The sequence below is a fragment of the Ostrea edulis genome, chromosome 1, assembly GCF_947568905.1.
Source record: "Ostrea edulis chromosome 1, xbOstEdul1.1, whole genome shotgun sequence".
Taxonomy (NCBI): domain Eukaryota; kingdom Metazoa; phylum Mollusca; class Bivalvia; order Ostreida; family Ostreidae; genus Ostrea; species Ostrea edulis.
Genome location: NC_079164.1, coordinates 75643163 through 75671162, shown reverse-complemented (window position 1 = coordinate 75671162; position 28000 = coordinate 75643163). Strand labels below are relative to the sequence as shown.

The window sequence follows — 28000 nt, the reverse complement described above, 5'->3', positions numbered from 1 at the left end:
ATTTATTTCTAACTGGTTGACTAATGGCATAAATTTGAGACACGAGGTTGACAGTTTTAGCACACAAGGTAATGATGCTTATCTAAGACAAATGTCTTCATGCTCCATCCAACTTCACACGTTCCCAGCGACAAACTGAAATGAAAGGTGAGTACACGTTCGGTGTAGTTGAAAGTATTCATATTTCGCGAGCTGCAGATTTTATTCTATAACAAGATTTCATTAAGTTTATGGCGAAGACACTAACTGCGCTTTTTTTTTTTTTTTGGCTAGAATAATGATGATAAAATCAGCCTATTTTATCTAGAAGAGCAGATTTCATAATACAATTACTTTTTTCATTCAACAAGCACCTAATGCGTGCAACTCTCATCATTGCACGAATGAATAAGTGTTTATCACGTTTGGACTATATTACTATAAGCGCAAGTGAGCTTTTCTGATCACCAGTTGTTCGTCCGTATATGTCTGTAAATTTAAACATTTTTTTTTACTTCTTCTCCAGAACCACTGCGCCAATCTCAATCAAATTTGTCATTAAATATCATTGGGTGAAGGGGATTCAAAATCTTTCAATTAATTTAAAGGGCGATTTCTTTAAAAAAAAAAAATAGTAAAAATATGAAGAGGCCCTTTTTTAATATCTTCCTTTTAAGAACCATTTTCCCAGAAAAGATCAAATTTATGTTGAAGCTTCCTCAAAGGATGTAGTGTCAACATTGTTCAAATCATGGCCCCAGGGATAGAGTGGGGTCGCAATAAGGGATCGAAGTTTTAAATGGGGATATATAGGTAAAGAAATCTTTTTTTAAGGAGCAGCAGGGTCTTGATTAGTGATATTAATATGCAAGCATCCTGCATCTTCTGGTAAAGAAGATTCAAGTTTTCACAAATCAGTGCCGCGAGGGGGGGGGGGGGACAGTATGGTCAAACTTTTTTATTGGAATACATAGGGAGAACTTCAAAACCCATTTCTCAAGAGCAACAAGAACATGTATAGCCGTACTGATAAGCAAGCATCCTCAGGTAGTGCAGACTCAAGTTTGTTCAATTTGTGGTTCTCAGGGGGTTGGGATTGGATGAGGTCATAATAAGGTGACAAAGTTTTACAAGGGAAGATATGATAAAACGTCGAAGTACTCATGTGAACAGCTAAGCCATGATTAGTCATGTTTAAAATAGGCAGGAATCCTCGGGACTTCGATTTGTTGAAAATAATTCCCCAAGGGAAGGATGGGGCCACAATAGGGGTTACAATGGAAGTTTTCAAAGCATGGAAATTTATAGTAAAAATGCTTTTAAAATCTCCTCAAAAGTAGCAGGGCCAAGATTAGTTATAACAGTATGCAAGAATCCTTAGGTAGTTCACATTCAAATTTATCCAAATCCTTGGGGAGGGGTTATAGGATGGAGCCTTAGAGTTTTACATAAGAATAAACTTTTAAAATCTTGTTCTCACGTGTTAATCAAGCATCCTTTGGGTATATTTGATTCATTGTGACCTTGATGCAGGAAGAGGGCTGAAATATGCTGTGCCTGCTGCCCAATCCCATTTACTTATCTGTGAATAAAATATTTTTCAAATCAAATCTTGGGGCAGTGCAGTTTCAAGGGTGTTTTCCTTCTTCAAATAATGGCCATTGGGGTAAGTTTGGGTCGCAATGTGGATTCAAAGATGTGTGGATTCAAGTTAGATTAAGTCTTGACCTCGTTTGACTTAGTTGAGGTCATAATATGGGTTCAAAGATTTTTCGTGGGAAAAATATTGATGGTCGAAAACGTCAAGTCGTTTGCTATTCAAATTAAAGAATGCACACACATACCATCAATTTATTGGCTATTGTTTAAATCAAAGAATACACACAAATTGCATTAAAAAGGTATTTTTGATGTTCGTTAATTCTTTTCGATTCAGTTAATTGTTAGTATTAAGGATCATATTGTTTATAATTACAATTACGTCATTGACAAATGACAAGGATTCCAATCTGAATATTATCAGAAATTTACAAAAGATATATAAACATATGACAGTTTACGATATGTAATATATACATTGTTCTAAAGTATTTCTAAATTTTCTTTTAGTTTATCGTTAGTATTATGGATTACATTGGTTTTGAGCACAATTAAGATATTGAGGAATTGACGACAGTTCACAATTGACAACAGTTCCAATACTATACATCAGAAATTCACAGTAATATATGAACACTTGACAGTTTGGTATGTACGATATCTCAAAATATCCACGAAAACATAATTATACATTATCAGTCGCCAGAGTGTCTGTTGTGTCTACATAAAGTTTTATTTTATTGAAATCAAAATAAGTGTATTATAATAGAACTTAATTTGATCTATACATTGAAAATTTGGTAAACGACAATAGAGTGATCTAACTTATTTAAGGGGTAGTTTATAAAAAGCTTTATACACCTAAAAATAGTCCAAAATGCATTCTTATGGAATCTTTTGCTGTGGAACGCAGATTAATGTATTTCTATTGCAGAGAGTCTTTAATTATGACTTTAATTAAGCGTGAAACCAGTAATTATCACTTCTTTAATAAAATGTAATGATGCAATAAACCATAAGCAGGCTGCCACAGAGTTCTTAAAATAGATGAAAGTACTGCAAAAAATGGATAAAGCGCATGAAATATCAATTTCACTCTACTTTCATCGAATGTCGCTAATTCTGATGATAATTGCACCATAATGAGCTGTTTGTCTTTTACGTGTCGTCATAATGTGTACTACCGCTCAGATTACTGCATATTTGACCTTGATTTATGCAGGTCATGAGACTCATATCTTAAGTAATATGTGTCAAATTATTACTTTTATCCAATTTGCAAAACTGACACATCATGGTAGTTGAAATAAAGGTTCATAATAGCCAAGATCACACTGCAATATACATGTAATAGCATAGTCAAATCTCCAATTCTAATTCCAAATGATCTGCAACAAAAAACTGAAGTAATTCTAAAGACCGTGCACATGTGTGTATATATATATATATATGTGAGTGTGTGTGTCGGGGGGGGGGGGGGGGGGGGGAGGGTCAGGAGTGTCGGGAACCTTATATTCATGCCCCTACCATGAATGTCCGAGACATACAATGTTACCATTTCCCGTTCTTCCATTATTATTCAGTTTCCGTTCATTTTCTTTGCTACGTATGCGCATAATCAACTGAGTTTTATTTTATTTTTTTGCTTTTGATAGATAGATAGCTTCTTTATTCTAAATTTAGCTCTATCTGGCATTGCAAATAACATACATACACATAAGTACATACATATTGTGTTTGGAATACAATTTACAGTGTAGGATTTCATCATAACACAGTTTTGGCTTGATTGATATGGAGGGTTGGATTAAGTAATTCATGTATCTAATGATGATAATAATTACAGTAGGCCTATCCTAATGCAAAGCAGGAAAATTCGGTCATTCTATTTGATGGGAAGAAAATGATTATAATTATAATCGCAAAAGATACTACGTGACGATGCAAGGCACCATGATTATTACAATACATTAAAACTGCTTGTAATTAACATACATATTGTACGCAATAATCAGTAATAGTAGATTACATTTTTATATCAATTCCTAACCCTCTCTTTTTATATAAATAAATTGGTTATGTACATTTAAATGGCATGTCTTGCTAGTTCACAAACAGCAGAAAGCACTTCAATATTTTGTATTTATGGACACGCTCACAAATTAAATAACCCCCACCCACACACCCAAGAGATACTGAATTCCACGAAATCAATTCCACCAAAATACTTTTTTCTTTTTTCTCGACACACAAGAATAAATGTTGATACAGCAAAAATGTTTATATATATTCCAGGTTTATATCTATTTTCCCTTGTTCTGAGCGGCTCTCTTGTCAGTGTGACGTCATTTCTGAATACCGGTACCTCCCCTTCCTCCCCAAATACCAGTCTGCGGAGCTGTATGAGAGAAGCCGGATATTACAAAAGATCAAAGAGTAGCTATAGAAACTACAGAAACAAATTCTCTAATTCAATGAAGAGATGGTGCTTGTAAGTATCTTGCGTTTACGCTGCAACGGTTTAAATAATATTCTGTACAAAATTAGGCTGGCAGATGACATTTTTTACAACACTGGGTTCAGAGAGGCTTCAAATCGAGTGACAGTCTATACGAAATTTACATTATGACAATTAGCAGTAAATACAAACTTTACAATATGTCAACTAGCAGTAAATACAAAGTTTACAATATGTCAACTAGCAGTAAATACAAACTTTACAATATGTCAACTAGCAGTAAATACAAACTTTACAATATGTCAACTAGCAATAAATACAAACTTTACAATATGTCAACTAGCAGTAAATACAAACTTTACAATATGTCAACTAGCAGTAAATACAAACTTTACAATAGCCTAAGTTGTCACTTGACAGTTGTCATGTTGTAAATTTTGTATGCAATGCAACCTGGTAAATTAAAAATTCACAATATCACATCAGTGCCATTTCATTGGCTGATTTGTGCAACATTGTGTGGATGTATTTGGTGAATACGGTTGCGGACAGAGTGCCTGCATTAATTATCCTTTTCAAGTCCAAAATGAACTAGCGAAATATGGATGCTGGTGTAACATTTCGGTTTGCTGTCTTATCACTGTGTAATGTGCTTATAACTCTCCTCGGTTTATGTGATCCGGACATCCGCTTCTCAAACGTCGTATAAATATTTACATTTCATTAACACTATTTGTGATGGACGAGGACTCCAATGACAGTACATCTACCGACTGCTGGGAATTTGTTCAAGTTCTTTCAAAACTCATTGTGTTGCATGCAGTAGGGGGTGTGTGTGGAAATCACATTCACTGAGGTTTAACAACATGGGTATCGTATCAAACAAGAAAGAGAAAGTTTTGTCTTTAAAAAAAGATTAGGATTAGGGGATCTAAAATGGCCCTAAGAGGGATAGCAAGTTCCACGTGTAATAGAAATTTATCCCATTCCGTTACTGTGGTCAGTCACGGCTTATTTCGAAAACGTCTGGCTTTGTTGTACTGGAAACGAAAGTCTGTTCTCTCAAATAAGGGAATACAGTGCGGTTGATTTAGAGTAGTGAAAACATAGTCCCCAAACGACCAAACCCCATCATAGCACTAAATGTTACAACTACAAGCAAGAAAGAGTATAAGTGGCTTGATGACCCAAATGTCTTAACTGGAGAAGCACATATGGAGTATATCTGCTAATCTGTCAGAAATGTGACGGAATCATCCTAAAAGACTACCGAGCATTTGGTCGTGAAGAGAAAGAATTCATTGTTCTTGCGTTTTCAGTTAAATTCAAAACATTTTCTGTTTCATTTAGATAAATTACGTATGAAATAAATTTGCAAAGAATCCATTAATGAAAGCCACTATAGGGGTTTGAAATTTTAATTAGGAATATATAGAAACATTCTTTTTTTTTTTTTTTTTTTTTTTAAATCTTCTCAATGTGGACCATGAACCTCTTTGTGGGAGGGGGGGGGGGGTGTTACAGATGTATATATCTCATGAAATGCAAAATTCAGGAACGCGTAATTTGAAATTTGTAATTTGAAAAGTGCTGTCCTTTAAAATGAAAAATTAGTGGTTATGTTCTAATTCTATATTCTGTAAAAACTAAATCTGTAAAGGACAGTCGGATTTCATTTTACATTACGAGGTAATAAATGAATAGTAATATGAAATTAAGATCGATAAGGATATAATTAGTATGTCGTACGAACTCGTGATATTTCGGCATGTCCTTGGTAATGACATATTTTTTAAAAAAAACTGGTTGTCATGCTTTTATTAATAACATATTTAAAGATTTATTCCATAAGTAAACAGAAAATGTTTTAATTCAACTTAAAATGCAAGGCCAGTGAATTAATTTACCTACACAACCAAAATATTATCTTTTTTTGACACATTTAAAATGTCTAATTATACCTTTAATATTTCACCTGCTACTTTTTATCTGTCTTCGATATCAATGAAATTCAGGTGACCTATTGCAATTGATTGCCATCCGTCGTCGTGCGTTGTGCGTTAAAATTTTTTTACTTCTTCTTGATAACTACCATTCCAATTCTTTTCAAATTTAGTATGAGGCATCTTAGGGACAAGGGGGACACCCATGGGGCCTTAGAGGTGGGGGCAACAATTGACCAATTTTCAAAAATCTTCTTCTCTACAACTGCACGTGTAAGAAAAACTAAACGCATAGTCATGTAGAGCAGGAAGGCCTCTACCACAAGTGTAAATTTCATGATCCCTGGGATAGAAGCTCTGACCCCTAGGGTGGGACCAAACTTAGTATATAGTGTTTATGTGGAAAACACTTAAATAAGATCTTATTAAATGCTATTGATTTGAAACTAATTGGATATTTAGAAAAAAACAGGTAGTCCTTTACCAAAATTGTAAATTTGATGATCCCAGGGGTAGGGTATTGGTATCAGGGTGAGGCCAAAATGGTCAGTTATTGAATGTGTGAACAATAGAACAATTTTAATTTCTTGATAAGTACCATTCCAATTCCTTTCAAAACTGGTATGAAGCATTTTTTGGACAAGGTGGACATAAATTGTAAACTTCAGGACTCTTGCACCCCTGGGGCCTTAGGGGAGAGGCAAAAATTGACCAATTTTCAAAAAGCTTCCCTACAATAAATGAACAAACAATACATGTTTAAGAAAAAACTAAATGCGTAGTGAACCCTATACAAAAACTGTAAATTTTATGATCCCTGGGGTAGAGGTTCTAAACTTCTATTCATGGGATTTTGCAAAAACCTGTGTCATCACATGAGGGTGGAACTACCTTAATTAAAGAGTGTTCTACATATCACAGTGCCTTCATTGAGAAATGAAAACCATAAAACAGCGAAAGATATGAACATTGAGATACAATTTGTGTTGTATTTTCTGTCGTCTATTTCACAAATAAGAAACTATACATGTATATACATTATCAAATGCTTGTAGAATATATATATCATACGTATGTTTATTAGAACAATACAATAGGACTGCATTTCATTCCAGAGTGCATGAAAGAGTGCTACCGTGTGTCCAAACCTCTATAGAAGACAAAGCTCTTCGGAGCCCTTCGGACTGGTTCCTTTCTATGACGTTTGACTCCAGATTGGCTTCAAGAACATCAATCGCCATGTGCAAGAAATTGAAAAGTAATTAACCTCTTTCTATTTCACACACAAAAATATGTATGTATCGTTCTTGGTTGCCCCTCCACTTGATGTGTGACATTAGACCAACCTTGATTTTTCCACCATCTATCTTTTTATTATGATAGAATTAAAAAGGAAGCTGAAGTGCATCAAGCCCTCTAGCTTACGGAGAGCCAGGAGATGTGTTAAGTCGCTGACAAAGCCTCTTCGACAAACTCTGACAGAAATGTACATACAGAACAAAACAAACGGACACGATGCCCAGAAACTGGCTTGCATGTAAGTACAAATGCCTAAATCCTTTTCCCTAATGCAAAAACAAAAATTGTCCTAAACTTCTTTAAACGTTTATTGGGTGTTTATTTCTCAAGCTACAGTTTCCCCAAGCTCGTCTGATTGCATTGTACGGGTTTTCGATCACATCAATTTGAACGTTCATTTTACTTAAATTCGAAAAACGAAATTAAATGTATATTGATGTTCATCACAATTTAAATATTCTCTTCTGTATGTACCTCTCTGTTTCAGAATATCAGCTGCAACAGCTACATGTTATAAAGAGAAGATACGTTCCTGCCGAGGTTACCTTCGGAATTACATCGGTGCCTACCATGTTATACTGGGCGGGAAATGTCTGTCTGTTCTTCAGACATCAGTTGACTTTGCAGACGACTCGTTCATTATCCCAAGACAGACAGACAGGAACTGGATATCCATCGTCCAGTCGATTCTCAAAGAAGTAGGCATTAACTATTTTCCAACACGTACAACATCAGAAATACACTCAACGGAAGCATCATCACAAGAGACATGGAAGTTTACCTCTGCGCCACCGACAAAGCCAATGTCTGATTCAATTGTAGACAACCAGTCAACGTCATATCTTGGTGAAAGTGCGAGGTCAGAATCAGAGAGTACAAATAAAACTGAAAGTGAAGAAAACAAACACATGCAACGTACCACAACAATGATTGAATTTAATCTCACTACCTCAATAATACGTCCAAACGAAAACAGTAACAACTCAGAATCACAGGAAGGAAGTGACGTCACCGACAGTGACGATGCTATTTACAAAAATAATGTTAGTACGAGTTTCGACAAACCTCTTAACTACACACCTTCCACATTTTCCAATAAATCTGATGTGGACGAGTCATCTTCAACAGCATCACCATATTTGTTCATGCCGTCAACATCGTCAAAATCCCTATCGTGTTTGTCCTTATTCTCTCTCATTGTGATCGCTTTGGTGTTTCACTGAATCTTTGACAATCTTTTTTGTATGTCTATATTCTTATGCTGTACAAATTAATAAGTGTGTCCTGTAAATAGTATACTGATATTTGTAAATAAATATGTTTCAAAGTTTCTTTATCGAGCAAGAAATGGATACAAAATTCAAACGGATCCAAAGTTTCAGGAAATTGAGGCCTGTGCTAGTGAAAGGAAGAATTCAGTATGGCGGACAAAAGTATGGTACTCTATGATGAAGTGTTGATTTTTGTTATTTATTTGTTTGTAGAGTGGTGTAATTTTGGTTTGGTGGGGGGTTAATCCTTGTTCATGAGATATTTACACTTGCCTACCTCCTTAACTATTTGCCATTTCTCTCTACTTCCCCATACAATGCGTCGAGCTATTTTTAGAATACAGTACGGTATTGACCTCCAGTTATTCCCCTTAACCATCATTCTTCAGTTTTTCTCAAAACAACATTAAAAGTATCATTCTCTTCATTTCCTCGAGAGGGGAGGGGGCGGTTGAGGCAGGTAAGTGTAAAAATCTCATGAGCAAGGATTTTACCCAAGAAAATCCAAGTTCATTTCAATATTTCCACTCCTGGCTCCTTCAACATTTGCAAACGAATCTGCAGTCCGATCTGGAGGTGGAAAAGGAAAGCCAAAATTTTATGATAAAAAAAATCATATCTAAATATACATGTATGTATATGCTTTCCTCTCTTTGATGGATCCAATTTGGCTGTCTTGGTAAATATGGACTGTTGATCTAGTAATCCTTTAAATAAAATGATGTAAGTGTCGATTCTGACGTCCAGTGTGCTGCTCCCAATATTTCTTCTGCTGAAGGTCCAAGAAATTTATAATCATCTAGTGTCATGAGCAATTTTCAGCGCTTCTGACTCCGCGTTCTCATAAACAAAATGAATCATACTTACAATTCATCTTGCAAAAGTATCCAATGAGGCTTCTTTTAGTAAATTTTAGTAGATTTAAAATCGCAAAACTTTTCTCAGATCAACATTAACAGTTGCTTCTTCAACAAAAATGGGAAACGGAAACATTCATATCTAGTGATCAGTCATATGCATCCAAAAAATTATTTTGTTAAACACCATTCTAATTTCACGCACAAGTACTCTGAAGTGGAAATAGAAAATATATTACTGTTCGTTATCTTCACCTTGCATTGAGAATATCTTCGTAGTCTTTTGTGATCAGGTTGGAATTCCCATGGGGACGAATTGTGTTCCTTTGTTAGCTCACCTGTTTTTATGCCTCCGAGATCGAAGGCATATTGTTTTTGTCCTGTCTGTCATTCTGTAATCATGTCTGAAACTTTAACCTTGCTAATAACTTTTGAACAGTACGTGATAGAGCTTTGATATTTCACATGAGTATTCCTTGTGACAAAACCTTTCCGTGGGTACCAACATTTTTGACCCTGTGACCTTGACCTTGTAGTTTGACTTACTTTTTGAAAGCTTTAACCTTTGCAATAACTTTTGAACAGTAAGTGATAGAGCTTTGATATTTTACATGAGTATTCCTTATGACACAACCTTTCCGTGGGTACCAACATTTTTGACCCTGTGATCATGGAGTTTGACCTACTTTTTGAAAATTTTAACCTTGCTTATAACGTTTGAACAGTAAGTGATAGAGCTTTGATATTTCACATGAGTATTCCTTGTGACAAGACCTTTCCATTGGTACTAAACCTTTTGACCTTGACATTTGACCTACATCTATTTTTTTTTAACATTGGTCATAACTTCTAAAAGGTAAATATTAGAGCTTTCATATTGTACATGAGCATTTCTTATGACAAGATCTTTCTACTGGTACCAAGATAGTTGTCCTTGTGACCTTGGCCATCTTCGGAATTGGCCATTATCGGGGGGCATCTGTGTTTCACAAACACATCTTGTTATATTCCTGTAAAGCAGAATTTATTTAAAAACTTCTACGCGAGATGAAAAAATTTCTTGCTGTGGCCTTCAATTCGACATTAAGATATATCGACAACGCTTTATCTATTAACAATAATAATTTTCATTCATATGTGATTCGATATACCCCCAGTGAACTCAAAATAAGACACCACAGAGTCCTTTTCATCTGCTTCGTACTTTGATATTTTATTGAAAGTAAATATCAACGGCTAATTAACATGTCAACTTTATGGCAAAGGGTTTATTTCAGCTTCTATATCGTCAACTTCCCATATTCATGTAGCAATATTCCATTATCATCTGCATATTTTATTTATATATCTCAACTGAATCAATACACAAGAGCTTGTTCTGCGTATGATCAGTTTTTAAATCAAGACAGGCTACTGACAAACAAATTGATGTTACAGGGGTTTCAACAGTATCGTTTAAAGCCAGCATTTTGCAAATTCTATGGTAATGAACTAGTTTGCCGATACAACCTATCATTGGGTCAAATGCTGTCTGATTTGTTTCATACCGATTGTTAGGCCGTTCTTGGCACATGGATTTTGACTACGGATTACTCCGTTTACCTGATCAAGATAGGGCTCACCGCGGGTGTGATCGGTCGCCAGGGGATGCTTACTCCTCCTAGGCACCTGGTCCCACGTCTGGTATATGCAGAGGTCAGTGTTTGCTCAACTCTCTATTTTGCATTCCTTACAGAAGTTATGAGATTGATCACTTGTTCGTTATCTTCACCTTTCTTTGTAGTTATTTCCTTGATATGTTACAAACAACCTAGTCTAGATAGTTTTCGTTCTTTTAGTATAAATCTTCAAGGCTCGACAAGGACCGAGTTTCAAGTGTTCGGAATCTGTAACGCACAAATCAAATACAGGAATAATAAGAGGTTCCCAAGGTCTATTTAATGATTGTATTTTTGCTAGAAATTTCAGGTTTGGTTACATCTTTATTCCTTTATTTTCTATCCTAAAATGACCTTCATCCAAAGACAGACTATGAATTTCACTGACTCTGGAGGGTGAAGTAATTGCCACCAGGAATACAGTCTTTAAAGTCAAACATTTTAAATCTTCTTTATCAAGTGGTTCAAATGGTCCTTTTGTCAATGTTAATATGCTTAACAAGTGGTAAATTCCAATTTGGTGTTAATTAACCTATGGAAGGATATTTATGAAATACTCCTTTGAACCAATATTGTTCCTATTCTGATGAACTACAGCCATTTCCGACTTGTTGCTCTCAGCGGGTGTGGCCGGTCAACAGTTGATGCTTACTCCTCCTAGTACCTACGCACCTGATCCCACCTCTGGTAGATCCGGGGGTCCGTGTTTGCCCGACTCTCTATTTTGTATTCTTTATAGGATTGATCACTGTTCGTTATCTTCACATTTCACATTTCATCCAGCAATAGTCTGTGGTTTACATTTCCTCACATTGAAAATGAACATAAAAAATTCAGCTATTTCTGGACTAAATTTTTACACCAGCTGTTATATTTTGAGTCTTGTGTCATAAACTGTTTGTGTTGAAGATTTTCTGGCATTTTCCATAGTTTCTGAAAATTCTTTGACTTGTGATGCAATTTGAAAGTTTCCATGCTACAAGATTGAGGGTTTCTGGATTTTGATGAAATACTCGATTGTGATTTTGAGATAATAGGTCTGGCCACTGTGGTTGTTTTATTGGTATATCAATGAGAAGGTCTGTCATTTGAGGATACCACGACTGCCTTGGTCACATTGGAGCAATGAGCAAAATGATGCTCGTTTCTTTTGTAATACTTTTGGAATGAGAATTGTAGGAATACATAAGCATATTGTACATCCCTTTCCAACAGATCGACAGAGCATCCACTTGAAATGCATTCGTGTCTGTGAATGGACAACAGTATATTGGCAACTTCTTGTTCTGAGCTGTTGCAGACAGATCTATACAAGGAGTTTCCATTTGTTGAAACAATATATTCCCCACTGTGTTGTCGAGTGACCATTCCGCCATACGTACTTTGTTTCCTCGGGAAAGTGCATCTGCAATAAAATTCTTCTTCCCTGGAATGTGCACTGTCCTCAGTGAAACCTTGTGTTGAATGCACCACTGGAACAACTCCCATGTCAGATAACACAGTTCTGCAGAGTGTGTCTCTCCCTGTTTGTTTATGTAACTGATCACTGTTGTGTTGTCCGATCGTACAAGGATTACTTTTCATTTTATCAAATACAATGCCTCTTGTAGAACTGAGTGCACAGCCTTTAATGCCAACCAATGTATGTGTCTCTTTTGGTATTGGGGGTCCATACCCCTGTAGTTTCCCAGTCCTCCAGATGAGCTCCCAACCGTGTTCTGACGCATCTGTTATCAATGTCAGCCGATATGATGGGTCCTGTAGTGGAAAGTCTTTGAAAAACAATTCCCGACTCGTCCACCATTTTAGATGTGGAATTACAACTGGACGAATCATTATTATATGAGTAACCGGATGAATATTTGGCCTCCACAAAGCCAGAAGGTACAATTGCACTGGCCGCATGTGCACAGTGAAACAAGATAAATGCATGAAGCCATCAGGCCTAGTAGTTTGAATATTATTATCTAATATTGAATTATCACTACAGCTTCTAATAGAGTCTGCACTTTATCTATCATACCCTGAAACCTGGACTCCGTATGCATTGCAACGGCCTTTTCCAGACTAAAATATGTAAATTGTTCCCAGACATTTTATATTTTGACATGGAATGAGAGACGACTTCTTGAGATTGCCTAACAACCCATATCCTGAACTAGTTGTAATGATACATAATCTCGCTGACGAAGAAGAGCACTGATTGACACTGAATATTTCATTTAAAACACATTTAAAGTAGTTTTAGGCATGAAAAAAATTAACTTTGCTGAAAAAATGAAAAAGTTTAGGAACATGCGTTGTGTCCCTTCTTTTAGGGTTTTTATTACCCATTGATCCTCTGTGATCGAGGTCCACGTCCTGTAAAACCATAATAAACGAGCTCCTACCTGTGAAAAATCTGTTTGTCTGAACATTTACTTCCGTGAAGCTTGAAACCCTTTTGCTCCCCCAAATGGCTTTCCTGGAAAAAGAATCTTTCTTGTTGACCTGTCCTCCACGAAAATTGTCCTTCCCCTGCTCTGGATTCAAGGAATTGTTTGTTTGTTGTCATGATTAGACGAGTGCTCAAAAGAATCTAGTTTCCTCTTTCTACTCATCTCCATGAAGTTCGTATCATCCTTTCTCGTGTAGTTCAAGATTATCAAAACTCTTTGATGTGTTGTAAACATTCTGAGTTTTTCTTGCATCTCGCAAGTTTTCTGCAGACGCGTGAAGATATTCAAAATATTGCCCATTGAACAATTGACCACCAAAGATGGGCAATTTGATTAACTGTTGCTTTACTAATAAAATCCACATTTTCAACACCCCCCCCCCCAACTTTCCTACGATTCAGCACTGAATTTGCCCTTATTCTAGCGGTCAGCTCAACCGCTATTGAGGGCACTCTTCTTGACATGATCAAGGTAGTTGAGAAAGAGGCTACTTCTGGTCATTTAAAGAACATGTCAGTTCGTAGCAGGGATGATAAAACCTTTATGGTAAAGAAAGATGACGTTGATGCCTTTTGTACTTCTCCAAAGTTGGATGACGATATGGAGGAAGGCTTAGTGATGGGACAGAAAAGTGGTTTTGGACGGTCCAAAGTTACTGTTTCATCTTTTCATAAGGAGTTAAATCATGACTTCCGTCGCGTTGATCAAAAATGTTCAATTATTAACGCATGACGGACGACGCACGATGTACTATTTATTCACGGATTGCGTCAAATCTCAAAACGAGGCTCGGAACGCAAACAAAATGGCAAGTGGTGGTAGTATTACAAATACAGGCAGGACTGCTGTTGTGTCCCCCGCGTTTACAAAAAGGAAGCAGGCCATAAGTGCACGATACTGCAGGAATTTACTGTAGAGAAATTTTCTGTCAACAAAACTGAAAAGTAATAAAATTGTATGTTGCTGAAAACTGAAAAGTAATAAAGTTGAATGTTGTTACCACAAATAATCAATATACTTACACCCAATAGATCAAACCCTCATGCTTTAAGCGAAATATAGTTTGTGAGTTACTATAGCATTAAACATTCTTTTTGAAACTTAACATAAAAGTGCGAATCTTAAGTTTGGGAGTAAAATGTCCAGAGTTTACACATCGATAAATTCTTCAAAACGAATGTTTGATTCTTATAATTCCAATTCGTTCCCTGTATTATCAATTGCAATAATTTGAATAGTTTCCCCTCATTATGTTATATGTTTTCATGCGCGTATGTATACATCGCGTTTTTTTTGGAATTATTGATGTGTAAATTCTCGTTTAGATTTATTTTTGTACAATCGAAACAATTGTAATAAATAACATTGGAATTATTAGTATTTTATCGTAATATGTTTTCAGGCGCGTATGTATACGTCGTGTTTTTGGTTTGTTTTTTTAAATTATTGATGTGTAAATTCTCGTTTAGATTTATTTTTGTCCAATCAAAACAATTGTAATAAATAACATTGGAATTATTAGTATTTTATCTAATATTTTTACAAGTACAAAAATACAGATTTTGAAAATAAAACTCGCACATGCTAATTTTATTTCTATCCTGATGATTTCTAATTCAATTTAAGAGAGAGTGGGTGAGAGAATAAGCCATTCGCTCTTGTCAATAATATCTGACTGCGATGTTGATGAGTGTGCGGTCCAACTTTTGAATGTAGACATAAATCAAGTACGCCCATAGACTCCAACCTTAAAGTAAATATAATATCACTGCAACGGGAGGTCAGGAACAGCAATGAACAGTCATTGTCAACCCCAAAATGCCAGAAAAGTATTTAAAATTAAATCAAAAATATTCCGTGACATTTATTGTTGGGTTTTATAATCCTTGTTTTATAAGTTTAACAATTATTTTTATTAAGGGAGGTTTGAGTTTGGAATTAGAACAATACATTTTATATTCTCCCATGATTCAGCAGGGCAGTGATCTTGCATATACTTTGTCCATGCATGTTAAACAATCGTTGCAATTGACGGATTTTTTTGTTTAAATGTACAAAACGGAAGAATTTGTTTAATCTTGTTTACCATTTTAAGGCCTGCAAAATTGTTTAGCACACTTCAGAAACTAATTTAACATAATGAATTCAACAGCAACTCATTATACACCGGAGACAGATGACAAAGTGAAAAAAATTACCACAAAACATGTGTTATTCTACTCAAATACAATTTTTCTGACAGCAACAAATTAAACACCGAGCTAATTGCACTTTTGAATTTCTCGTCAACTTTTCCCTGGAATATACTAGTGCTATTGCATCTGCTTTTCTTAATTGAAATTTAATGCTTTTGTTTTTGGTTGCAATATTGCCAAAATGTATATCTTTTTTTTTTATATGGTGTAATGAAGCTATAGACTTAATTAGTGCGTCTTCAGAGAAAAGACTGGATTGTGCATACTGTCAAAACCACGGACACAGGTTAGAATGGTTACCAGCAAGTTTGTGAGGACCAAGCAGAATAACTATCAGAAAATGTTTATTACGTCAACTCCTGGAAGTTCTTTGTTTGCATTTTTCGTTTCGTACATGTTGAATGGTTTAAACCAAGCGTATAATAAATTCAACAAGAAACACTGTATTAAAACACAGATGGAACGAATAACGCAGAGTATAAAATCTTGAATGTCATGTCGTGCAACTGTGGTAAAACATAAAATGGCATGCGGTGTTTCAGTTTTATATGAATGGCCTCTCCGGGAAATGAGTCGTGGTTTATCAAACTGACGAATCCATATCTGAACGTGTTATGTATTCCCCGGGCAATGTACAATGGAGTCTTTAAACCGTGTGTCCTCCCTGTCTCATCTACCAGCCATTGCTACACCCGGTCCTCCCTGCCTCATCTACCCGTCATTGCTACACCCGGTCCTCCCTGCCTCATCTACCCGCCATTGCTACACCCGGTCCTCCCTGCCTCATCTACCCGCCATTGCTACACCCGGTCCTCCCTGCCTCATCTACCCGCCATTGCTACACCCGGTCCTCCCAGCGTACATTCCCAACAGTCAAAGTCCCTCTTTATCATCTCCAGTTTCAACGCCTCCAAGGATTCCTCAGAAACATCTGTATAGATATATATTAATTTTCTAAAGTAATTACAGTAAATGACGTTTTATAATCAGTTGACGGACTTAAGTGGAGGTCAAAGATGGTTAGACTTTTTTGTTGCTGTATGCTGTGCCCTGCGTGCACTAGCGGCTACGGCGCTAGGATTTTGATCTGGTCCGTGGGCCACAACGCTCATCTGAATCGCCCTGGCCCTCCTGTTTACCGTCTTTAAGCCCATGACAAATTTTGACCCCATGTTATGACCCTAACCTAGCACCATAGAGTTATGGTTTAACCAACTTGAATCTACGCAAATTGGGGATGCTTCAACGTCAGTACGAATAACATGACCTTGCTGTTCTGGAAAAGATTTCCTCCCCTATATTCATGTACTATGTAAAATTTGATCTCCGATTTTAGCCCCACCCTAACTTCAGGGTCCATGAGTAAAATTCAATTCACACAACTCGGGAACGTTTGCACATTGATATATGAAAGGTGAAGATAACCTTTCAAACAAAGACAATGTTGTTACAAGCTTTGTCAGCTGGAACTAAAACATTTTCCTCGTGTAACCTATCTAATTCTTTTATCGCTTCTGGTTTACTAAACACAGACGGATAGATGGTATGTACTTTTGTTTTAATATGTCTAATGCGGAATTTTAATATTCCCTTATAGTTTTAATCCATTCTGACAATGTACCAAGTTCTTTATCTTCGACAAAATTCATAATAGAGATGAAGTTCTGTCGCCAATTGAAAGACCGAAATTCTCTGTAATTAGGATATTTTAGAATAAGTGATTTGATGCCCTCATTTTCAACTATATCAACATCGCCAGTAATGACATGTCCAGCTGGACTATAGTTGAAAGAAGATGAAGAACAAGAACAGGTAGGTAGGTTAAATGAAAGGCGAAGATAACGAACAGTGATCAATCTCATAACTCCTATAAGCAATAAAAAATAGAGAGTTGGGCAAACACGGACCATTGGATATACCAGAGGTGGGATCAAGTGTCTAAGAGGAGTAAGCATCCCCTGACGACCGTCACATCCGCCGTGAGCCCCATATCCTGATCAGGTAAACGGAGTTATCCGCAGTCAAAATCAGTGTGTCAAGAACGGCCTAACAATTGGTATGAAACACGTCAGACAGCATTTGACCCAATGGTAGGTTGTATTGGCAAATTAGATCATTATAACGACCATAGAATTTGCGAAATGCTAACTTTAAACGAGACTGTTGGAGCCCCTGCACCATCAACTTGTTTCTCAGTAGCCTGCTTCGATTTATAAACTGACCATAAGCAAACAAACTCTTGCGTATCAAATCAATTGAGAGACATAAACACTATATGCAGGTGATCATGGAATATTGCTACATAAATATGGGAAGTTGATGTAGAAGCTGAAATCACGCCGTTTGTCATAAAGTTTAGTTGTTAGTTTGCCGTTAATATCTACTTTCAATATAATATCTAAGTATGAAGCAGAAGTGGACGACTCTGTGGTGTTTTTTATTTCGAGTTCACTGGGATATATCGAATCGACATATGAATGAAAATTATTATTGTTAATAGATAATACGTCGTTGATATATTTAAATGTCGAATTAAATGCCACAGCAAGAGATTTTTTTCTTCTCATGTAGAAGTTTTTTAATTAATTCTGCTTCATAGGAATATAAAAACAGGTCAGCTAACAAAGGAGCACAATTTGTGTCAATGGGGATTCCAAGAGACTGTTGGAAGACCTGATCACCAAAGACCACGAAGAGGAACATTTAAAATATTTTTGCATTTGATATCTCTATAAATTGTAATGATATAATCATTTGCATGAAATTTCTGAGTCCCGGTGTAAGTTTACTGAATGTAGCAATATCTGAATGATGTTTATAATAATAATAAATTATTACTGAATGTAGCAGTATCTGAATGATGTTATCTCCACTGTTTTAACTAATTGTTTTGAAAGTAAAATATTTATCTTTGTCTTCACTTAGGCCAAACAAAATATATGTGTGTTTCCTATTTCACTACTCAAGACATTAGGTAGGGTATGAATGCCATATCACTCACACTACCACAGGTAGGTAAAACATTTTTGTTCAAACATCTATTTGAAATCTTAGTGTTTGTCTATATAAATTACAATTACTTTTCTAACATTTTGAAGATCAACAATAGTCAAAATGTAAATCAGAGAAACACAAAACATTTTATTTTGGCATTACCTGGCCTGATGACACAGTAGGCACAACCCCCTCCCCCTGCCCCTGTCAGTTTGGCGTGGAACTCTGATCTGATGCAGGTCAGACAGATATCATCTAATGCAGGATGACTTACACCTAAGGCTTGTAGCAGGTGCTGGTTGACATCTATAAGTTCCTAAATATCATAAAATGATTTCTAAAAGTTATTTTTCACAAAGGATTTCATCCTAGATGTTGAATTAATTATGATCTACATACATGTATTATAAATGTGTAAAGTTTTACTTTTGGAATTGTCAATGAGTATAATACATAATAAGATTCAAATAGTGCATGACTCATGGCTAAGATTTAAACATGCCTCTAAATTAGAAAAACCCGATGACTGAGAACCAACATCATTGTTGCATATTTCACCATAAGTCTTCACCACTGCATTTGTGATTTCATCCATGGACTGAAGAATAGGCTCATATATCTCAGGATTCTGTAAAAACAAAGTTCATAGAAAATAACAACACAACTATTATGGGAAAGGAAGACAGCAAGAGATGAGCAATTTTGAGATTAAACCAAACAAGAGGTACTGCGAGCAATGCTCACTAAGAATACCCCCCGCTTACCCCAATCTCCCAAAGGGTGTTGTTAATAGGTATAACTTACCGCTTTCCAGAGTGTAAAAATATGGTATGCCTTTGTAAAAGAAAATGGAAGATATAGTCCGAACACAAATCCGTGGTATAAACCTATAATTTTGACCTTGAGAGCAAAGGTCAAGGTCATAAAGAGGTCATGAATGTACATGACACATAGTCTCATGGTGATACACCCATGTCTTATGGTATGACTATGTTAAAACCCTATAATCAATTTTGACCTTGAGGTCAAAGTTCAAGGTCATATAGAGGTCATGAAGGTACATGACACATCGTCTCATGGTGATACACTCATGTGTCAAATATGGTATGCCTATGTCAAAGAAAAAAGAAGTCATGGCCCTGACACGAATCCATTGTAAAAACCTTTAATTTTGACCTTGAGGTCAAGGTCATATGGAGATCATGAAGGTACCCGACACATCGTCTCATGGTGATACACTCATGTGTAAAATATGGTATGCCTAAGTCAAAGAACAAAGAAGTTATGGCCTGGACACGAATCCATTGTAAAAAAAACCCTTTAATTTTGACCTTGAGGTCAAGGTCATATAGAGGTCATGCAGGTACTCGACACATTGTCTCATGGTGATCCATCTGTGTGCCAAATACGGTATGCCTATGTCAAAGAATAAAGAAGTTATGACCCGGACACGAATCTGCACAGACAGACAGACAGACGGACAGACAGACAGAGTGATTCCTATATACCCCCCTGAACTTCGTTTGCGGGGGGTATAAAAATCCCAAAGTCATAATTCAGCAACCAAGTTGTCAGGCAATGATCAATTTGTCTTAGACTGATTTAAAATCAATTGTTGTGACTTGTCAGTTGCTATCTCCAGATATTCATAGCTATAAATACATCACAGACGGTAGAGAGAAGTCTGTCATGTGCTCACCTTTTCTTTCCTTTCCCTGACAAGTCTAACCAACTTTTTAGTGGATCGAGGAATCTTTGTATTGATGAGAAGAATTTTCATCTGTGGAATGCTGTACGACAATAAACGTAACGAGACACAATGTTTACTTCTTATGAAGAGCATTTCACTAATAATCAAAGCAAATAAATAGGGAAAGTTAGATTCTAAATTTCAAATGCATGGAAACTTAAGTTGAAAATTCAAATACTTACAATTCTAAAGGAGAAATGATTCCTTTCTGAAAACAAATAGCCCCACCTTCAAAGATAAAGATAAATAAGTCACTTTTATTCAGCTTAATAGTATTATGCAGGATATCACATAAATAACTATCTAGTGCTACAGCTTACAAGAATCTCTGATTGGCTTAGTCCGAAATATCTGACGTTTTCTTGGCTTTTTTATGATTTTCATATTTATCGTGCCAGGAAAACGTTTACGTAATGGTGCTGGTTCTGACGTTTTCCTGGCACGGTAAATATCAAAATCATAAAAAAGCCAGGAAAACGTCAAATATTTCGGACTATGATTGGCTATGTATTTCAGCAGAATAAATGATCTCAGATAATGTCTAATATAATTATATTATAGCACATGTGTTGCCTATTCCATTTAAGATCTATAACAATAGTTATTATATACTTTCAATTTCATCTCTTCTTTTTTCTTTAAAAGTTTGCAGGCATATATCACACGATATATGCCCGGAAACATTCCGGCCCGCAAACATTACGTCACAATCAATACACTACACCATTAATTTTCAAATTTTTCGTGTTTTTCATCTTTTACTCAGTTAAACCAATAAAGAAATTGTTAAAATAAAATCATTGTTAGTTTCTAAATGAAATTGAAAGTACATAATAAAAAGAAAATATTACGACCGAGTTTTTGACACGTAGACAAACCGAGCTTGCGAGGTCCGTCCACGACAAAAAACGAGGTCGTCATATTTTCCCATACAAAGTCTATAACCTATAAATACTAGGAGTACAGAGCTGGGAATGAATATATGTATCTATGATACTACACATCTCATGAAAAAACCCTTACCAAATGTTGCTACAGAGTTATCCACCCCTGACGGTGTCCCATGTATTATTTTCTCTCCAAAATAAGCCCATTTATTGATGAGTTCCAAGTCTTGCTTGGACCAGAAACCCATAGATTCCTTTTCTGAACATTCTGGTCTCTGAACAAAACCAAACAAAGTTAACAATCCAGCTGACAGACAAGCAGAGAAACTAGCAGATGATCCTAATCCAGCTCCGATTGGAAGATTCGACTGACCAACAATATCTACTCCAATCTGTTTCCTTTGAGAAAGATAAAAATATATTTTGATATTGAAATTTTGTGTCTGCATGTAGTTCAATATTCATGCAATATCTATCATTAGCAAGGAAGTACTTTCCCCACTTCAATGCACAATTATCAACAGAGTGTTCTCACCCCTAGTCTCAAAAGATCCCAAGATGTACAAAAACAAAGAAATAGCCTTCACACACACACACCCCATGTCATCTGTGTTACATTGATTCCCAGAAAGAAAACATATACATGTACTACAGTTGGGGTGAAATACATTGTGAAGTAATAAATTACCATTATTTTAAAAATGTGGGCATTAAATCACAATTTCCATTAATATTTTTTAAAGTAATGCTTTGAATGACCATCAAATTAACATTAAATTACCATTTACGTTTCTCCACAATGAGTAATGCAATGTAATGCTAGCAATGCTATGATTTAGAAATCAATGTATTACATTATCATTACATGTAATGCATTGTTGAGGCATTACTTTGATTTGAAGAAATGCATTACCATTACATTTAGCCTTACTCCATGGTAAGATAAAAGTGCATTGTAAATTACCCTTCTTCCATAATGATTTTATTCACCATCAATAAATCTTATTTTGACAAAATTTTACCCTGAAATTTTCCTGAGATAACAAAACAAACATATTGCAGTAAGTATTGTCTGTTGTTTCAACACGGACTCCAAACTGCTGTCTTTTAACTGCAGGCAAGTCAATGTATTCTTCACATCTTCACTTGGAATGTTTAACTCATCCAGACTTCCTGAAGTAAATCGACATCTTAAAAAATTATGACCTGTCATGAAATATTACGTATTAGTCTTGGTGAGCTTGACTCAACTGTATATTTTATACTGGATCCAGCTGTAGGAAGGTTAGTTGACTTTAATTGACAGTTTAAAACTTGTCATAATTCCAACATTTATAAAGTGTTATCTAAACTTTAATTGTAAGTTAAACTCAACAAACTTTTATGCAACTGGGTTCTGGTGTATAATAGTGTAAAACTGGCATCAGAACAAATAATTTAGATTAGACACGTGAAATACAAGATACACCGTGTAAGCTACATATTGTATCTATTTATAACAAGTGTTTTCTTATCAAAGCTGCACGTCCCAAAGAACATAAACATTGTTATTGTGTGTGTCACGGTAAATAATATATAACACAATCCTTAAAACAATTCCTCTATTCTAAAAGTACTATTAGACTGCTCGGCAATATAGGAATGATAAATGCAAATTTTATATTTTTAATGATAACAATTGAATTACAAACCTGATAATGAGCTTTCCAGTTTACCGAGATCAGCAGAATCAATATTCTCTTTAACGTTCAACTCAGAAAAGTCTAAAGTGACCTGGTTTAAATCTAATGTTCTGATTTTAACTGTAGTTCGGAGGCTCACACTGCCAGCAATGGCTCTCTACAAACATTTTAAAACAGCATTCAGAAATTTTAAGTCCAAATATATTAGCTTAATATGAGCTATATGAAAAATATAGTTTAACCACGGAACTTTCTAATTATCAAATACTTTGAAATAACAAAAATGATATTCACCTTCCCATACACAACAGAATGTTCGCCATGTAAAATAACTTTACCAGGAGCGCTGACATGCAACTCCATGCCGAATGGGCGTCTGTCTTTTTTCTCCTCCAAACTGAAGAGCTCCCTACTTTCACTTTCTCTCTGATCGTTAATCGTCCAAGTGTACCGTTTCAGACGGTTTCTTATCAAAAAATATGTTCCAAACGAAAAATTTATTCAGAGTAGTGCAGCATAACTGTTGTTTGTCTCTAAGATTGTTAAGGTAAGGTTTCACATGTGTGCTTAAAAAATCATCGTATATTATATAATCTCCAGGCCACGGTATCCAGGCGATTGGAAGGAAGACCCAGCGCTTGTGTTCAATCTGGACAGCATCAAATAGGCCTAATTATGTTTTCTTTTATATTTCAAACAATATTATGTTTGTAATTGTAATAAGTTCAAACTTGAAAACTGTTGAATAAGAGGCCCATGGGCCACATCGCTCACCTGAACAGCAGTTCCTAGCAATAATTATTATACAAGCAGCTTGGTTCAGAAAAACTTTTCAAAGGCAATGACTAAAAACTCAGTAATGATCAAACTTGACTACAAATTCATTAATTATCATGTGCTCTTGTAGATCGATGGATATTGCCTTTCATATTAACAAATTTTATCTAAGGCTTTGTGCAATTTAGTTTGGTTCCCTATACATTCACATGTAAAACTTTGATCCCCTATTGTGGCCCACCCTAACCCCAGTGGTCATGATTTTTACAAACTTGAATCTTCATTTTGTCAGGAAGCTTTCATTTAAAGAATTATAGGTACAATATATAGCTTCAAAGCCTCAATCTCCAAACCTGGACAATATTGTACCAAAGTATATGTATAAGTATGGTCCTTCATAAAATATTAAGGTTTCGAAGATATCTTCTTTATATTGTGATTATCTCCCATTAGAAGGGGGCGTAGCCCTTCATTTTAACAAACTTAAATCCCCTTCACTTAAGGATGAATTGTATGAAGTTTGATTGAATTTGGCCCAGTGGTTCTGAAGAAGATTTTCCTACATGTATATATATATATATATATATATATATATATATATATCCCTATATGTGGATAGGAGTGTACCAAAATCACTTCTATGAGTGATCATCCTAATATTCAAGTGCCATCCCGTCTCATGTATGTTTTACTAGAACAGCCCTTAATATCCTCTGAACATTTAAGCAGTTAACTACTACAAATGTAAGTGATAGTTTTGCCATGAACCACCCTGGCCATTAACCATTTGTTCCATTATACATCTCTTACATATGATACAGCTACTGTTTAGTCATATTGTTATTATACTCATTTTGCAATGTATATTACTTTTTGATCCAAACTGAGACAAAACCACTCAGTCCATGCAGGTGCTATTTACTATGGTCAGGGCAAAACATCAGTACAAAGGGCATGCATACGTGGGGAGAAATACTGTATAGGGGAATAATTTACGGGTTGTAATTTTCACGGTTTTTTTTTCCATTCTAAACATATTCGCGGGTTCATAAATTCGCAGATTCGAATCACTGTAACCTTTTTAAACACATTGTGTATCAAAGAATAATAAGAATAATAAAAATAAAAGATATTCACAGTTTCTTGAATTCGCAGATTTGTCTAGACTGCGAATATAGTGAAAATTTCCACCGCAATTTATTTTCCCCCTATACAATAAGTGATGAGCAAATCAAAACATCGAAATGAATGTTTAAATTCTTAAGTGATTTTTACTGTATATATAGATGATTGCTCTGACAATGATTCATAACACTGTATTATGTTCTTTTGTAGTTCAAAATCATTTCCAAAGATTTACACAAAAACTGGGGATAAAGGTAAACAAAAAATTAATCAATTAGTTTCTTACTCTACCTATCACTTTGTTCATTTATGAATTAAATTACTCTCAAGCATCTTTGAAAATGAAGACGTCCAATTTCAGAAATATAATTTGTAGGACATTGCATTTTAAAGATTTTATGTTACATAAACTAACAGAATGCAGAGTGGAATGTGCCTCGACATGGTGGTTTTCTTTTTCATTTATTTCAGATATAAAAATGTCTTTAGTTGCTAGTAAGATCATGTATGATAATCTAGATTTTAAAAAATTCAATACAGTCATTACTGCATACAATTTTATCTGATTCAGAAGTCTTTTATAAAGGACATATAGCTTTATATTATATAAATTATATTGTTTTAAAATTTTAATTGGTATGTGTACCACCAGTTTTGGAAGAAAAACCAACTTCTGCATTGTTAAATGTAATTGTTGAATTCTTTCTGTGCTAGGTACATCTGCCACTTACACAGGAGAGAGACGGTCCAAAGATGATGTGATATTTGAAGCTTTAGGTTCCACCGATGAACTTAGCTCAGCTATTGGGTATGATAATCAGAATTCCAACTCATAATATCACTATGTCTCCCTGTCCCAGAAGGGGAACTTATTGTTTTAGTGTCAATTTTTCTTCTTCTGCTTCTCATACAAAGTTTGTCGGGCCTTAACTTTTTTGTCTTTTGACATATGCCTTTGATATTTGGTATGTTGCCAGTTGGTATAATGATGATAAGACAGTGTACCGCGTACCATTTTTTATGACCTTTGACCATAACTTTTTATATGTAGCGGTCAGCCAGGTTCAATTGCCGGTGGCCAGTTAGCTCAGTTGGTAGAGCACCTGACTAGAGATTCAAGGGGCCCAGGTTCGAATCCCAGTCTGGTCTGTTGCATTTTCTCCCTTCCTGTTACATTTGGTGCCGTTGACCACCCCTGTACTTGCAGGTTAAAGTCCTGCCAGTGGAAAATGGAAGGGGAGATCGAGACATCAGTTTTGCTAAAACAATTCTTTCTAGTTATAAACTGTATTTCATACACACCAGGTATTATAACTTTTACTTTGGTGACATCTTCGCTAGCCAAGGGGAGCAGAGTGGAACATCGGAATTTCATTCCATGCAAGACAATCAAAAAGCATATTATTTTGTGAAAATGCAAGCAGCCAAGATTTAAAGTCACCTGGTATTTGCCTTCATCTTAGTAATCAAGAGAAGTTAAAGCCTGCCTTACAAGTAGCTGCTTTTTCTGTACATGGGGAAAAGTGGCTCTACAGATTTTTTTGTTTTGTCCTTTTCATATGTTATAACCAATTCTAAGGGAAATTGCAATTTTTTGACGTTGACATATGACTCTGTGTATGTATGTCGCTATGCACTATACATTCTATTTGATGATTAACTTACTAGTTCTAACTCTTATATAGGGAAATAAATACATTTTGTATACTTTTATCAGATCATAATGTGAATATGGAGTTACTTTAACTTATTGATGTTTGAACTATAAATGTGATATGTGCATATGTAAAGAATATTCATTAACCGAGTTGATTTTATTCTATGTTAATCCACATCTTTTTTTTGTTATAGATTAGCAGCCGAGTTCTGCAAACACCAAACTCTCGTTGATCAGCTAGAACAGGTAAATAAAACTACTAAACTTTACATTGATAGTGGAAAACAAGTTTATATTCTTGGAAGAGAATGTCAACTGTTATGATGTAAGCTGTTACAGTAATTCTTCACTCAGTCTGTCTCACTTTGTTTTCCACACCTCTTCAGCCGAGTTACAACAAAGTCAAACTCAGCTTTTAATAACTTGAAGGTGGATCTCAGGATTTCCAGACGTCAATATTTTATTTTTATTTGGGCTTACCAGTAAAACATCACATGATCAATCTTTCTGATTATACATGTTTAAAGTTTTTAATTTCGATGTGATGAAATAGCAGGGAAAATAAAACATCGTATTAACCAGGTTTCACTGTACCCTCTACAAACAAAATTTGGGGGTATATATAGGAGTCACTATGTCGGTCTATATCCCACTATTATTTATCTGTTTATCTCTCTCTCTATCTATCTCTCTATCTGTCTGTCTGAGTCACTATGTCGGTCTATATCCCACTATTATTTATCTATTTATCTATCTATCTGTCTGTCTGAGTCACTATGTCGGTTTATATCCCACTATTATTTATCTATTTATCTATATATCTGTCTGTCTGAGTCACTATGTCGAACTATATCCCATCCCACTTTTATTTATCTCTCTCTCTCTATCTCTCTACTGTCTGTCTGAGTCACTATGTCGAACTATATCCCATCCCACTTTTATTTATCTCTCTCTCTCTCTCTCTCTCTCTCTCTCTCTCTATCTCTCTATCTGTCTGTCTGAGTCACTATGTCGAACTATATCCCATCCCACTTTTATTTATCTCTATCTTTCTGTCTGAGTCACTATGTCGGTCTATATCCCACTATTATTGACCATGTAATAACTTTATAATGGAGATACAGTAGGAGTTCTTGCTTGGTAAAAAGATTACTTATGGCCAGACCTGACCCAAGTTCATTTAGTGAAGGTCACTGGTTAAAAAAAAGGTGTAAAATGTTTGTCTGAGCCACAACTTTATAATGGAGAAACAGTGGCGGCTCAGATACAGTGGTTACTCATGATGGTGTGTCATGACATTAATTCAAGGTCATTTGGCCAAGTTCAAGGTCAATTAGAATCATAGGTAAATAAAACTACTAAACTTTACATTGATATTGTAGAGATTTTTTCGAGAAATCCAAGTTTGTTAAGATTTATTTAAAGGAAAAC

General features: G+C 35.5%; 3 protein-coding genes across 3 annotated transcripts in view; 2 read left to right on the top strand and 1 right to left on the bottom strand.

Moving 5' to 3' along the window:
• The first annotated feature begins 22 nt into the window (after window positions 1–22).
• LOC125681072 (uncharacterized) lies at window positions 23–8610 on the top strand. Its single transcript, XM_048920984.2, has 5 exons — window positions 23–147; window positions 3874–4069; window positions 7095–7237; window positions 7363–7516; window positions 7766–8610. The coding sequence occupies exons 1-5, from the start codon at window positions 141–143 to the stop codon at window positions 8499–8501; spliced, it is 1236 nt and encodes a 411-aa protein (XP_048776941.1). The 5' UTR covers window positions 23–140; the 3' UTR covers window positions 8502–8610.
• A 7418-nt stretch (window positions 8611–16028) lies between these two features.
• The window catches only part of LOC125681151 (eukaryotic translation initiation factor 3 subunit C-like), a 43336-nt gene continuing 31364 nt past the window's right edge, over window positions 16029–28000 (bottom strand). Inside the window, exons 23-30 of the mRNA XM_056160734.1 lie at window positions 23020–23165; window positions 22351–22501; window positions 21465–21727; window positions 20624–20669; window positions 20391–20481; window positions 19194–19319; window positions 18854–19007; window positions 16029–16628 (exon numbers count right to left, since the gene is read on the bottom strand). Of these exons, the coding sequence (XP_056016709.1) occupies window positions 16519–16628; window positions 18854–19007; window positions 19194–19319; window positions 20391–20481; window positions 20624–20669; window positions 21465–21727; window positions 22351–22501; window positions 23020–23165 (1087 nt within the window). The 3' untranslated portion in view covers window positions 16029–16518. The remainder of the gene's footprint in view (window positions 16629–18853; window positions 19008–19193; window positions 19320–20390; window positions 20482–20623; window positions 20670–21464; window positions 21728–22350; window positions 22502–23019; window positions 23166–28000) is intronic.
• LOC125681794 (corrinoid adenosyltransferase MMAB-like) overlaps window positions 23403–28000 on the top strand; it is a 7370-nt gene continuing 2772 nt past the window's right edge. Inside the window, exons 1-4 of the mRNA XM_048922016.2 lie at window positions 23403–23557; window positions 25123–25166; window positions 25627–25720; window positions 26764–26815. Of these exons, the coding sequence (XP_048777973.1) occupies window positions 23490–23557; window positions 25123–25166; window positions 25627–25720; window positions 26764–26815 (258 nt within the window). The 5' untranslated portion in view covers window positions 23403–23489. The remainder of the gene's footprint in view (window positions 23558–25122; window positions 25167–25626; window positions 25721–26763; window positions 26816–28000) is intronic.